Genomic DNA, 15,689 nt, shown 5'->3' on the forward strand with positions numbered 1-15,689 from the left:
CTGCCCCCCCCCCCCCCCCCCCACACACACACACACACACACACGCACTTCCTCCCTCTGCCTCTCCAGCTTTCCTCTATCTCAGCTTCTTTACGGTCCCAGGGGAACTGTGCAGCAAGCAAGGAAAACAGCTCTTTTCCAATAGCTGCTGTGACAGGATGCCCCAACTAGGGTCCAGAAATAGGGTCCAGGGTTGTGACCTCTAAGCCTTTTCCTCCAGTGCCAGACCCTGGTGCTACATCTCAGTGGTTAAAGCATCATGCTAAAGCAGCACTGACTCTGATGAAATGTGCACTCAACAGTTCACCACGCTATGCAACTTGCATTGCTATTCAAAAAAAAAAAAATGCAAATTGTATTTCTACTACCATTCCAATGTATCTATCAGTAGATGTAACTATCAGTAAAGAAAAAAGGTAATTTGACTGACAGGACAATGTAAGCAAGTACTATCTTACTACAAACACTATGGATAACTCATTATATTTCCATATGTTTTACATGTGGGGTCTTATTTTGAATTACAGTTATTTCTATTGGACAAAATCCTGTTAACAGCCAATGTTGGAAATAATACATTATCAATGTTTATGTCAGTGGGGAGCATAATCTCTCAGTGAGCCAATGAGTGCCATTTAGATTTGCAGTGATGCTCATCCTTCAAGATCAATTTTCAGGTATAGATATGTATCATTAGCTCACTAGGCTCTGAAATCAGATCTTTCAATCAACTAAGAGTAACCATTTTCCAATAATGGCATGTTGATGTAAACATGTAGGAGGCAGTCTTGGATATACTGTAACTTGCTGCACTTTCATTTCATTTTAATGGTTACAATCTCAAAATCCCAATACAACAGGAATCCGTCATAACTCAGTACTACATGCTACACTTCTTCATTGTAACCTAGTTTCATACACAAGCATTACAGTACATGTGTGTTTGTGTGTGTGTAACATAGTGCTGAAAATAAGCCAGTAACTGGCCACTTTGCTTGTTATTTAAAAACATCTGCTGTGTACTTTTTGAGAAAAAAAAAAAAGAAAAAGAAAAAATCGCCTCATGAGCAATGACCAACCCTGTGAGATGCCGAGAAGTTCATTTAAGAAGATCACAAAAGGCCTGCAGACATGTTCACTGTACAGAGCTACATAACGAGCATGCTGTGCTGACTTGTCCAATTCACCAAAACCACTAGAACCATGAATGAGCTACTTAACATGTCAGTTATCAGCCAGCCCTGTGAGAGCCTACATTTTTGTAAGCATGCCCAAGTATTTCTGCCGTGGGTGCTGTACAGGGCAGGTATCGGTGGAGATCACTAAATAGCGGTCAAATGAGCAGTTAAGAAGTCCTTTAGTGTGAAACTCAAAGGAAGCTCATCTATAGACAGTAAGGTTTTGTGTCATAATTTGTATCTATTAATATCATATATCATATATATTCATCTCAGTCAGACAAATAGTCATACAAACTCTTATGGGAGACACTGGTAAATCCGACAATTTAACGACTCAACCATATAACAAAATCAATCTAGCAGTCAGTGATGCCTTATATATTACAAATAAGAGGTGTTTGAGACCATGGGTTGCCACAATAGTGAGATGCGCAGGTATTTATATCAGGCACTACAGATAAGGCTCTGGTGGTTTCGAGTAATCCAGGAGAGTGCAAGTGGCATTATGCCATGGAGGCGCTGAGAAGTGCACTGTGGATTAACCCTAACATTAGGCCAGACGGAACTGCTGAGGTGAGGGACCTCTTCTACCAGCATTAATTCCTGAGGATAGCAATGGTGTGTAGTCGTACAGGCCCTCTGGCTTGGAAAACTTCACTGCAGGACTTGTGGCTGAATGATACTGACCCACTGACATTTTGTACCGACTTCATGTGAGGGATGTCTGCCTTTGAGAAACAGTTGATTGATGCTCTTATCCATTTAATGCAGGGTGGATACTACTGTGGTTTATGGAACAGTAGTAGTGGTGATATTGCACATTTAACTCTTTACTTGTTTCTCAATACTTTGGGAAAATACTTAGGGACCAGTATACAACTCTCAACCTTATTTGAATATATGCATAATAACTAAAATAATTTATTTACAACTCACTTGTTGAGATTTTCGAGGACTTATTTTTCTAAAGTCCCTGCAGTTTTATGTGGGATATTATGCAGAGATGGGCTTGGGAAATGTATTGCCTGGTCGTTTCAAATTTGTGCATGACATTCCTTACCTTCAGTGAGTCGAAGCAGGCAATAACTCTTCCATTTTCCACCTGGCAGCTCTTTGGTGGGTGTGCAAATTTGCATTCCTCATCACTACGTGAACACGTCCCTCTCTGAAACTGCCGACACACTTCCAGAGTCAGCCATTTTGTGTCACGTATTGAAGACAGGTTGAAAGCCATACCGGTAGAGAGGTCTGACTTAAGCACTAGCCTCTTGAGATGAATCCGTAAGCACACTTAACGATGGCACCAATGAGGAGTCTGGGAAATAGTTTTGACAATGTGAGACCTCAAATCATTGGTAGCAATTTGATTAGATAAAGTAGCAGTCTTCTGGATTGACAGTCAACAGAGTATAAAGTCTGGATGGATCCGTCCTGTTGAAAGAGCACTTTTATGAGAAAGAGGCATGCCTAGCGTGCTCACTGTACAGAGTAAGCATCAGTACCAATGCACTGATTAGGAAACAATCATTAAATTTACCACTGTGGTCAACGAGGTGCCCTTTACAGAGACCTCTGTAGAGCTACCACACCGTTGTAAGTTCTGTGTTTATCAATGTGTCAGCTTTTTCCACATCGGCTATTTCCCCTTCTTCCACAGTAAATCTTTCTGCTCGAGTTCCTTCAACGATGGAATCAGACAGGAAAGCCAGAGATTTGCCACTGAAGGAGTCGCTGTCTGAGCCGAGGTCTGGAAAAGGAGTGCTGGCGTTAGATGCAAACATGGGCCGGCACGCAGCGTCTGCTTAGAACTGGCATCTGAAAGGCACTTTCTGACAGAGATCTGTGAAGAGGAGAGAGAAAGAAATGAGGCTGAGTGTCAAAAGTCTATTTCAGCTTCATTGCAACAGCACAGGCCCAGGAGTACTGGTGGAGAACATTACTAATCCTATTAAAAGAAAGTGGTCTTCACTCTAATGAGATTTTCTGAGGGAATCTCTGTCTGAGTCTGGGCTGCATTCATGGACACTTTAAGCACATCAACACTCATCAGACACAACCAAGCCATTCTCAATTGGTCACAAGCAAGCCATTCTCAACTCGTCGTCACATCCTACCATGGCTTTAACATCTGTGAGGCCACCAGTCTTTTGGTCAACATTCATACGACATGCTGGTCTAAAATCAGTGGAACCTACGGCCTCCCGGGGCTAATTGCTTAAGTAAGTTTGCACCTGTGGGTATGTCATTATGGTGGCCCTTTGTTTGTTCAGGAGCAACAATTAATAAAAGTGAGAGTTTGTAAAAGCAATCAAAATGCTTTTACAATCATGATTTAAAATAGCAGCAGTCACAATTCTATGCTTTTATTAGCTATTCCTGTTTGCTTTTGTTTATGTAAAGCACATTGAATGACCTCTATGTATGAAATGTGATATATAAATAAAGTTCATTTGACTTGACAATAAATCGTACCCCAACTAGTTGAAATCTCCTCTGTTCCAACTGCAGAATAAGCAGCTTAGACTATTCTTGACAACAGGTAGAGCGCCTGATTAAAAAGATAAAGTGGGAACACTGCCTGAGAACAATGCACACAACCTCAGTCTAATAGATCTACACCTACAGAATCTCACAGTTGAAAAGAAAGTGCCAGGATGTGGGGGAATTACTTGCTGCCTGTACAATATACACAGCCATTTTCTGTATCATAATTAGCTGTACTGGTCAGTACTAAGTAACTGTACTAAGTATCTTCACAGACAACAAATTCAGTTACATTTGTTTGTGTCACTCTTACATTACAATAGACAATGTATAGACAGTGTATTTTCAAAAAATATATAATTTACAGACAAGACAGTCATGCAGACATATCAGGCCTATGTATAGAAACATTAATATGGGAAATGTCAATAATGTGCAATGTGGTGGCTAGTGCAACTCCACGTAAAGAATCCATTGAGGTGCAAACTTTTGTGTATTAGTTATAAAATCTGAACTAAGCTAAAAAATGTCTTTGCCTAAAGACACTGAGAATGTATTCTGACCTACAGAGCAATCAAATCTGACCTGCTTGATGGAATGTGAGTACTGCAGCAACTCAGAGGATTGATCATTAAGTCCTCACGGATGGCAGGACCCCATATGACACCCCAATTAAATATAACACGACGCGTAACCTCACACACCTGACCAATCCTTACCAAACACAAAAATCAGATCAGTGCACAAAACCATTAAACTATATGTGTGATTCCACAGAATTCTGAGACCCTCTCTGTCTCATGTTAAAGACCCATCTGCTACAACTGGACAGGAGTGTTGGAGTAGACAGTCAAGCTTAATTGACAGTGCGTTTCTTGGCATACTATCCATTTACTTTTACTGCCCTGGACGGTTCTATTTGTACTCTCCAAACCAATTCAGTGGACAAAGCCAGAACCAGGGCCAGGTGATTGCTCCTGTAAGATGTGGCAGTCAGCCCCATATATTCAATGCAAGTTCCTGACCAAAGTGATTCTGATGTGCACAGTCTTATGGCAAAGCTCTAAAATCACCCTGTCAAGCTCTATTTGTCATTTATCTTCTGTTCCCATTCACTAAGGGACGCTGACTTAATCAGAATGACATGTCAGATTGATCAGGGCTACTGCCCTTGAACATTTTTCTGATGGGGGTTATTACATTTTAATTTAACACACTTGATGTTCAGCTGTTGGCTTATTTATTACCAATAGGAAGGTTGGGAGCAGCCGAAGGGCTCAATTCAGCAGAAGATATCCAACGCTCGAGATACTAACTCTTAAATATGCCCCTCTCAAATTCAGAGTAGGCTAATTTGTGGACAAAATATAGAACTAAGACTGAACTGCAATTATGCCTTCAATCATCACTACTAGCAGCCTGACTCTGTGGGAAAATTAGGTCGAGTACCATCCCACTAAAGACAGGCATCGTTTAATTCAACAAATGAGACGATTCTTATTCCCCAAAGGCTTGGAATGCAACCTAACTGGGGTAATTGTGTATGTTTTTTTCACCCAGGGAAATTTAAATAGCTTGTAGAGAGCACTCCATAATTGGTACTGGGGGTTTAAACATCGGTCTTTTCAGGAAGGAAAACAACTAGGCATACCAGGTGATGCATTTCTAAATTACCTGCAGAAAAACAGTAACAATGGAAATGTCAGTCTGTCAATCCTGTCAGTCAATTCTGAATTTATTTCATATAAGAGACTCTAAGAGAGCATTGTCAAATGTCTTTTCTTTCTTTTTCTCCACATACTAGGTTTTGCACCAGGGGAGCAGAATACACGTGTCATGCTGCTATAGTAAGTGTCCTGGTAATGCAGATCACTACTTTATTTATTACAAAGAACTGCTTAACATACCGTAGGATAAAAACAAGATGCCCAATCACCTTTATATTTAAATATTAAGCCTAGGCCTAAACATCATTAGCCTATGGAAAATATTGTGATCAATCTTTTGCTCTAATGAAGATTACCAAACAAAAAAGAAGAATTATTTACTAAAGAACCATGCCATTATATTTAGGCTGAAGCACAGAAGCTACTCATAACTTCTGTGGTTTAAGAGGGAGGCAATACAAGCAGCACATTCCTGTGTCAGCAGAGTTAAAAGGAGAACACTGCTGATTTTAACCAAATTTCCTTCAACCAACCAACGACATTTAGAGGTAGCCTACAGAAAAAAGCAACAGAACTTTCGAGCATGGAATCTCCTGAAAAATGCTCTCCTCCAGAATGCTACATGACACATTCCAGGCAAAGCCACAACAGTCCCCTAGAATGGCTAAGAAAACATGTTGCAGGCTATATTTTCCATTACAGGTTTGTTTGGTTGCTTGAGCACTTATTTTGAAAAGAGGGTTTGTTTTGTCAAAACACTATCAGGGCGACAGAGTGCGACTAATTTGGTCGCATATGCAACCTAATTTTTCAAAAGTGCGACTAAAAAAAAATCGGAGGTCGCACCGGTGCGACCAGCTATTCGAGAGAGGAAAAAGTGTCCGCATTGAAACTCTACCTTTGGTTCAATAACAGACACATATTTGGCCAATATCGTGGTTTAAACAAATCACAAGTGAAGGGCGGGACCTCCCCTCTGATTGGCCGTGGCCCAGTGCCTGTGTGTAAATTTGAAAATGCGTGTGCTGCAGAGAGAGAGAGAGAGAGAGAGAGAGGTCAGAGACCCGTCAGATAAACAGAGTGGATGTAGTTGCATTACAGTGTGGTAACATAGGCAGAGATAAATGTACCCTCTCCCCACTGCCTTTCGACAGCAAATCGATCAGACGAGCCCGAGATGATGATCAATTTTATCGTTGCCTACGATAGGCCTAGTGAAACTTCCCTTCACCAAGTTCAGTCCGAAATAATTATTCACCAGAAAAATAGTTTGAACGTAAACCTGACGTACAGGAATGCCACTTGCGCCAAATTTATAGGAGTCATTGCAGATGAAAAGACGTCTTAAAACTGCGAACAATGCATACAAGGCCTTCGCGAACGAGAGATACAGATATCGCCGAAAAGGAGTGCGTCATTGACCGCAGTTACATGCAGGGAGTAGCCCGGTTTTCAACAGCAATATTCATTTTGCGCGCGAGTTGTGTAAACTCATTCTGATGGCATCAATCAATTTAATCCGGTATTTGGCGCAAACCGAATATCGCTGCTACATTTAAAGCCCGAATATTCCCTGCATGTATAACTGTGGTCATTGTGTACGGTGAATTGAATGGACACATTTAGATCGAGCATGGCAAGTCATTGCAATAGCCTATAATAATAGGCCTACCATTTCGTTACTGCATTAACCATAGTGATGTTCTTATTGAACATTTAAAAATACTAAAATTAAAAAGTAAATTGCATTGTGGGACTGTCAAATGATTATTGCAATCATCATTGCAAAATCACATAAAAATCCCCCAGGCTACTTGGAACATCTCTTTAAATTGTGCTCAAATACATTTCTATGGAAGATGCTAGCATGGCAAGCTGGTTTAGCCAAGGCCTAAAGCTCATGAAGGATAGTATGTAAGACATTGAGCCATGAGATGTGCAGTTTGAAGCCCTTAAAAGACGTGCACTGTTAATTTACTCACTGTTATTTTTATTTAATTTATCGAGATGTTTTAAGTTTAAATTTCAGCTCAGTGAAGCACTTAAAGCACCAACACTTCATTAAGTTACTTTTCTTGTAGTAAATTGCTAATTGTAAATCATAAGTCATCAACCTATATAGGACAGTAATTAAGGAAAAAAAGTGAACCTGCTGCGGTGTTAAATGCGATGTGGTTGAAAATTTGGGTGCACCTAACTTTTGTGCTGGTGCACCTAAGAAAAAAAGTTAGGCGCACCAGTGCAAAAAGTTAGTCTGGAGCCCTGACTATACACAATTCACACAACCACACACCCAAGTCGCAGAACACCTCAGATAGTTTGCAAAATGAAACACTTCTGTCAAAACAACACAATTATTTATGGAAACCTTATTTTGTCGTTGTGTGGCACACACATGTAGCCTTGGTGAACCGAGGAACTTGTTAGCACATTTGAATTTGCTCTGCATGCCCGTCTGGCAACTCTGAATTTGTACTATGTTCTGAAGGGTATTGTATAAAACCATTGGGCATGCAGTACACATTTTTGATGGTCAAGTCTGAGAACATGTTTGTCAGCAAATAGAAATCTACTTTTAGATATTAATGTCCAAATCTGGCTTCCAAGATTTTGAGTGTAATAATAACTAACTAACTAACTAAGAGTCAAGGGTGAAAAAATATGAAAACATTGGAATTGAACAAAAGCAATAGTTTACAAGCATTAGTTTTGGGACCTAAACATTATGTAGACAAACTTTGAGCACTTTTTTTTTTGAATCCGAAACACTATTGTTACGTATGCACTGCTCATCTACACTACACAGGCGTTTTCGAGCTCCTGAAAAGGAACAATTTCAAAATGCTGTCAGCCCTGTATTCATTTGAAAACTCCAGCATTGTGTTTTACTTGTGTTTTACTGTACATATATACTGTACATATATACTGTATACATATTTATCTCTGTAGACATGTCATCTGGAAAACCTGTATTTATCCAACTATACACTGTACATTATTAATCTCTTTTACACAACCATACTCTACCTGCACTTGGAATTTAATGCTTCTTTGCACTTCTGGTTGGATGTCAACTGCATTTAATTGGCTCTGTGCCTGTACTCTGCTAAATGACAATAAAGTTGAATCTAATCTAATCTAATCTAATCTAATGTGGACTGGTAAATTTGCAAACATCTGAAAACGATGACGTTGAAAATTATGTTCACTTCCAGATTGGACCTTGTCTGATGTTTGTTGACTCACTTCAACTTCCACTACTAGCTGCCGGCAGTGAATGCAACATGGAGAACGAAATGAAAGCCTTACTGTCTTTGGTAGCATCTGTTGTACAGTTAAATTCAGCATTTTACTATGGGTGTCCCATGTGGACAAGATTCTGTACTTGGCAAACATGCACATGGAATAAAATCATATTTAAAGTGAAATGTTGTTTTAAAACTAAAACATTTTACCAATTGGTTCATGGGTGTGATGTTTGGAAAAACAGCGTCTTGAAATCACAAAAAGAGACATAATGTAAGATGCCTATCTAAAGAAGATAAGTGTGTTTTGCAAAAAGTGTGAGGCTGACAATGTGCTGCTTGAATATTTCTTGAGTGAAAGATTTCGCTTGGAAGCTAATCATTTTTATTTAGTGGAAGCAATTGAAATACAAACTGTTAAAGTCTGTCAGGGAAAACAGTCAACTGTCTGAAATACAGTACAGCTTTGAAATGCTCCAAACACTGCATCATCATTCTTCACTTGATGAATTACCACACCATCAAAAACATATGCAACTCATTTATTTGCTCTGCCTGAAAGTCCTACCTTGTAATTTTGAGAAATCATCAAAGTTCTGCTTTAAGGCTAAACTGAGTTGCTATGGTAAATAATAATATTCTTCCCAGTATAGGCTTACCTCTGTAGCATCTATCTGGATCTCTTCTCTATCTTATCAACAGAGAAGTGATGACAAAATAGGCCTAGTATTATATAGGTCTGCCTGCAGGCCTACAAAATGAATGTCAGTCTTGTGAAATCACTAAAAATCAGGCATGATGACCAAACACAATGCTGTGAATGAGAAAAAATAGCTTAACATACCAAGGTTGAGAAATAAACAATTTTGCATCTAACTTCGGATATTATAGTCACTCTCAGATGGAAACTTCAACATTCTACACCCAGTGTCGCTATATGAAACTCATCTTGCCTCTTGTAATTTGAATGAAATGATTACACTCTGCATTCATTTCAATCTGAAACAATGTTAAATCAATTATACTGAGGCACATGGCTTCTGTCTGAGCCCGTTCAAGGATATCTAGTCTACACCTCTCTTAGACAAAACGAGACAGTACCATGGAGAGAAAAAGGGTGGTGAATGGGTGGGGAATAGATATCGTATAGCCTAGCCTATCCCAACTAGCTTGCAGGAGCCCCACAGGAAGTTGCAAATAGCATTAAGGGGCACCTTTATCTCTCCTGGGGCGAGGCGAGAGTTTCCCGCTGAGAGGAGAGGCAGCCAGAATGCAAATGGTAGAATTGCAGCACCAGCAGTGTGCTGGGAGACGGCATATTCCAGCAACCTGTGCTTGACTCTTTAAGGCATCCCATCCGGCAGTATCTTTTTCAGTTTGGTCTCCTTATGGTCTTCCTCAATCAAACCTTTCCTCTCAAAACCTTCAAATGGTTAACAGAATATATGTCCATCTTGATCTAGGCTAAGTAAGAAAAAGAGCAAGCAAGCAGTTCTCCCACCTCACATGGTGCTGCAGATCCTCTTAAGTCTCAGTGGATGCCACTGAAGCTATAGAGATGACAACAATTTGTTTCAGCTACTATAATTTTGAGCTCAGGAAATTCTCACTCGTATGGTGTCGAATTCAAAAGGCCCATGCTCTCACCGGGATTTTCTTTCACCGACAGTACAGGAACACACAGTCTGCTTAACTCTGTCCGAAACATTTTTGGCCACCCCCCTTCCTGTGAACCCAGCCTGTGTGCAGGAAGGCCCTCCCAGTGAGGTCTGTCCAATGGCAGACCAGACAGAGCTGCTGTTAGAAGTAGACAGACACCAAAGCTGGAAATGTGATGTTCCAGACGGTAACATCACATAACCCTTTAATTCTGATTACTTTTCTTGTTTACTACTGGAAAACCAAACTCAACTGTGTTAAATTAATAATTTCATGGAAGTAAATGCAGGTCTTTTAACAGTCAATAAAAGGGTGATGTAGTCATGTAATTAAATAGTCAAGTCATGTAAGTTATTAAAGAAATGAAAAGTGATGAATGAATGCATAAGTTGGGGGAAGACAAGCTTCAAGATGATACTCTTGTATTCAGAAAATACTGACAAACAGAGAAAGTGAAGTGAGGTAGGCTAAACAAACGTTTCCAAGTCAACCGGCTATGACGTTAAATTCTATCCTAATCAAATCGGTTACCAAAATAATGCAACAACAATAACATCTCTTCTGCAAGACCATTTGTTCGATGTAACAGTTAACAGCCCAGCCAATGCTAAATTATATAACTCATGAGTATGAAACTGACGTTACATTATGGTTGGGTGACAAAGTATAGCCAATAATATACAAGCTGACTAAAAATCTGTAACGTTACTCGAAATAATACGACCGAGTTAAAAACCCGCTTAACGTCGACACATTAGTTCATAAAGTAATGTTAACATTAAAGGAGTCCTCGAAAGTCTAAAATATTTTTAAGCCATTCCCTTACATGTGAAAAATCAACAAAACAACAAAACAGTTACTGCTGTGACAATGTGAAAAATAATGCTAAAATGTAGAGGGCTGCTTTCCACCCACTTTCAAAGCTAGCAAGTTTTCCTGCTACGGAACATTGAACGTTAGCTACTAGCTAGCGTGTTAGCTTTCAGTAACCTCGCTATATCCCAATGACGTTATCCTGCGTTAACACTGCCTGTAACAACAACTGTAATAGATGATAAAACTAATACTTACGTCTACACTTCCTTGGAGCAGTTTACATTAGCATTATCCAATGGCGTCTATAAGCAAAAGTAAGCTTGCGTGCTAGCTAGCAAACATCGGGCTGAAAGAATATTGACAGTCCTGCTTACCTCATCGTCACGAATCGCTTCTGATGTGTTCTCTCTGCTGCTGTACTGCTGCAAGCTACCAGTCACGCAGGCAGACAGGACGGACACCAATTCTGCGCGTAGAGACCAAAGAGAAAAAGCTTGACCAACTGATTCAGCAGTAACTGTTGTGTCCACAAACCTTGGCACTCTAATTAATCACCAAAGGTTGTTGGATAATTTCGAGGAAATTAGTCTTCACACGTCGATAACATCGTGAGGAAACTACTTTACACAGGGAACGTTCGCGCTATGAGCAACAAGCATCTGACAGCCCATAGGGCAGTGAACATGAATTTTAAAGAAACAAGGTTTAAGCATCGGCTAAGTTACTGATACCACGTATATTTTGACTAACAAATGTATTGTGACTTGCACTTTACACTAAATGGACATTTACCCAAAAAGGGCTACTGGACCACTGCCTATCGTCTTGCCTTAGCTGTCTGTGCAAACTCCCTGCAAAATGGTTATGGTACGACCCAACGATGCAATGGGTTTGCTTGTTACCAGGGGAACCAGCGGATACTGTAGGCCTGAATTTAATGTCAAGAGTCCTATAAAAAGAGGTAGCCCGTTTGATCATCATTGCCTATCCATAATGTATTAGTCCTACCTCTATGCATTTGTTCTCATTATTCCATTTTATTTTGCATGAGCATGGTAATTTAGAAATATTACACTGAATGAATAGGCCTACTAGGCTACATCATCAAAATATTCCTTCCAGGACTGGGCACAACGTGCCCCAGATATGATTATGGATAAGGTGAGGTAGGCTTGCTTATGTGTCACTCATTCATAAACCATCTTTATTGTGTCCCATTGATGAGGGGGACCCAATGCATGATGCTTCCTGGCCCAGAATAGCGTAGGACCGGCCCTGTACATAGCCTAGGCTATTTTATCTATGTTAATATGACAGATCTGTTTTTTACTGCCCAAATGTAAGTTTAGCACCATCTAGTGGTAGAAAATGTACACCTGCAACAAAATATTCCACAGTAAAAAAAAATATGAAAGCAGAACTGTGCAGTTATTATGACCGCCGCGCAGCGAAGCGGCGGTCATATAGGTTTAGTCAGATTTTTTTTTTTCCTTTCTTTTTTTTTTTTTTTTTTTCGCATGCCCAAATTTCCGTCAAGGATTCCCGGGACACTGAAAGACCGGGGTACACGAAACTTGGTGGGCATGTAACCCCGGATAGCATGGAACCATCGTTTTTCGTTTTGATCTGTAGCCCCCCCGCTGGACTGGACCCCCAAAAGGAGGGTAGGGCAGACACAGTTTTCTGTGAATATCTCGAGAACCGTAGGGTTTAGGAGGACCATTTTTTTTTGTATGTTGATCTCAAGGGGCCACGTCAACCCATTCTATAACCACTCATTTCATGTATAGCGCCACCTAGTTAAAAACAAAAAAGTAAAAATTAGGTGTTGTAATCGCAGGTATCTGTGACCTAACATAGTCAAAACTGCACAAAATTGGAAGTGTAGGATCATTATGACACCCTCTGTATGCACGCCAAGTTTCGTGGAATTCCGTTCATGGGGGGCCACACAATAAATTAATTTATGTTACTATACACCAACTGGCCTGTAGGTGGCCGGAGACAGTTTTCTGTGAATATCTCGAGAACCGTAGGGCCTAGGAGGTCCACCTTTTTTATGTATGTTGGTCTTAAGGGGGCATGTCAACCCATTCCATTACCACTTATTTCATGTATAGCGCCACCTAGTTAAAAATTAAAAAGCAAAAAATTAGGTGTTTTCATCACAATATCTCTGGCTGACACGGTCAAAACTGCACGAAATTAAAAGTGTAGGATCATTATGACACCCTCCAAATGCATGCCAAGTTTTGTGTACTTTCGTTCATGGGGGGCCTTACAATACAATAATGTATGTGTACATTTAGTGACGTACACCAACAAGGATTCCCGGGACACTGAAAGACCGGGGTACACAAAACTTGGTGGGCATGTAACCCCACATGGATAGCATGGAACCGTCGTTTTTCGTTTTGATCTGTAGCCCCCCCGCTGGACTTGACCCCCCGAAAGGAGGGTAGGGCAGACACAGTTCTCTGTGAATATCATGAGAACTGTAGGGACTAGGATGACCATTTTTTTCCGTATGTTTGCCTCCAGGGGTCATATGTTAACTCATTTCATGTGCACAAACAGATACACACACACACACATACATTTACAGTAATCATACGTATGACACATACTCACACAGTAGACATACGTACGCTTGCATGCACAAGCACATACGCAGGCACACACACACACACACATAACATAAACATGTACACATGCACACAATTCAAGAATTTCTCAGAATTATGAACAGGCAAGATGGAGGTGGGGTTGTATAAAATGAATTTTACATGTGAAATCTATGAACTAATCATGTTTTGGTACTTGTTGTCTAGCAGATATCAGTGAGAATTGAGTGTGGATAATGCAATTTAGTGAGACAGTTAGAATCATATAGGCCTTTCAGCGTGATTTATTTTTGTGGGAAAAATGTGCTGGACTGGGCGGCGGTCATATTTTGTACCGCTCTGCGGTACATCTAGTTTTTACATTAATTTACCTTTACCTTAACTTAACAGCTTCGGAGTCATTAGGATCGTTATGCTTTTCCGGATTGAATGGGGGCTGTCTCGCTTCCCCCTAGCATCTGTGAGCGGAAAAAACAGCCTTGCAACTTTGGTCCGGCGAGCCGCTGGCCTCAGAGTCTCAGGTCTCGCAAGGTAACAAATTGCTTTAAGCCACTATAGATTTAAGTCATTACATTAATTGCTTTAGGCTACACCACACATACAGCTCAACAGTCCCGCCCACCGCCGATTCCTGAAATAAGAATTCAATACAATTCCTCTTTTGACAACTGGAGTATAAACCATAAAATCGTAACCGTCCATGGTAGACTTAAATGAATTATCCGGAGTAAAATGCACTTTATATCAATTTACGGATGATTGGGAGTACATACATTGAGTTGACATCAAAATCATGTCATTCGGATGTATTTTGAGAAAGTTCGATTTTACCGTTTTTAGTCAAAACTCGTTAGCCTGGAAGTGACCAGGGCATGTAATTTCGCCGCTACAAAACGCTATTTTTATACCTCTTCTACAGTTCCAAACAACATTACACTTACGTGGTAGTGAGTAGAGGGTCCCTAAAGCCAAACCGAAGTATCCCGAGGTCTTTATGTGGTCGGATAGAGAGTCCAGAATGAATTTCATCAAGCCAGTACCTGGTTGGCTAGATGGGATACAGCTAAGAACGGAAGTCACGTAACAGATAGTGAAATCTCCAGTGAAATCTCCATAGAAATAAACAGTATCAGGACAGGAAGTAACCTAACCCTAACCCTAACCCTTAGCTGTATCCCTTCTAGCCACCACCCCAGTACCTTTCCGGAAATGTTGCTGCTGCAGCTGGCGTCTTTAGGGGAAGTCCGTAGGAGTCGATTGCCGAGTGTGGAGTAACACGCTCTGGAAATTCACAATTTCGTCGCCGTTTTTTAAAAACGGTGACGAAATTGTGAATTACCACTAAAAACAGTTTTACCCACTCCACAGTACACCCGAGGCAAATAAATTACAACACCAGACTATCGATGTAAAGGTCTGTGTTGATAGAATTGTGTTAGAAATAAAACTACCCTTGCATCGCATTGCCAAAGTTATACTTTGTTCCCTGTAGTTGGTAGCAGGGATATAAGCTACGGCAGCGGCGGACGGGTGCGTACCTATGCTCCCCGGGTCCTATGTTCCCCGCTTTGTATGGGAATGGGGAACATAGGACCCTTTTTTTAAAACCCTAACCATAACCCTAACCCAGAGCGGGGAACATAGGACCCGGGGAACATAGGCATGACCCCCGGTGGACTAATAGGCTACTACTAGGTGTCCCGATCGGAGTGGGCTTCTCTGTTTACTTTTCAGCACAGTACTACTAACCGGAGCAATTAAAATTCCGCCGCTGCCGAGAAACTAGTCCCTCAAATGTAATGTGATCATTGAGATGCAAGGATAGTTTTATTATAAAACGTTCCTGCCCTGGAGGAAGGCGATCTCCTGGCCCGCCCCCCCGCTCACTCCGATGGCTGTACATCGACAGAGACAGAAGCGCAGGCAGCGCCCGCAGCAGCAGCCTAGATAGGCTGGTCAGCCCCAGATGAGCAGTTTCCCGCAGCAGCAGGGCGGGCAGCTGAGGTGTGGCTG

The 15,689-nt window shown here is 40.9% G+C and overlaps 1 protein-coding gene and 1 long non-coding RNA gene across 23 annotated transcripts in view; both read right to left on the reverse strand.

Annotated features, from left to right (window-relative positions):
* Positions 1 to 11,679, reverse strand: part of LOC143100571 (muscleblind-like protein 2a) — a 28,029-nt gene extending 16,350 nt beyond the window's left edge. For 7 of the 22 annotated variants that reach the window (XM_076263882.1, XM_076263886.1, XM_076263876.1 and 4 more), the window contains exons 1-2: positions 11,427 to 11,678; positions 2,242 to 3,021 (exon numbers count right to left, since the gene is read on the reverse strand). In XM_076263882.1, coding sequence (XP_076119997.1) covers positions 2,242 to 2,415 — 174 coding nt within the window. In that variant the 5' untranslated portion in view covers positions 2,416 to 3,021; positions 11,427 to 11,678. Of the gene's footprint in view, positions 1 to 2,241; positions 3,022 to 3,653; positions 4,385 to 9,791; positions 10,278 to 11,307 lie in introns of those variants that run through there. The other 15 variants (XM_076263878.1, XM_076263868.1, XM_076263884.1 and 12 more) reach the window with 8 other exon arrangements.
* Positions 1 to 14,984, reverse strand: part of LOC143099717 (uncharacterized) — a 59,148-nt gene extending 44,164 nt beyond the window's left edge. The window contains exons 1-2 of the long non-coding RNA XR_012981720.1: positions 14,876 to 14,984; positions 14,618 to 14,716 (exon numbers count right to left, since the gene is read on the reverse strand). This is a non-coding gene — a long non-coding RNA (uncharacterized LOC143099717). The remainder of the gene's footprint in view (positions 1 to 14,617; positions 14,717 to 14,875) is intronic.
* Positions 14,985 to 15,689: the final 705 nt, after the last annotated feature.

The sequence above is a fragment of the Alosa pseudoharengus genome, unplaced genomic scaffold, assembly GCF_046254945.1.
Source record: "Alosa pseudoharengus isolate Yale_2024_CS ecotype anadromous, Long Island Sound unplaced genomic scaffold, YU_APseudo_1.1 YU_APseudo_1.1_scf_3, whole genome shotgun sequence".
NCBI lineage: Eukaryota > Metazoa > Chordata > Actinopteri > Clupeiformes > Clupeidae > Alosa > Alosa pseudoharengus.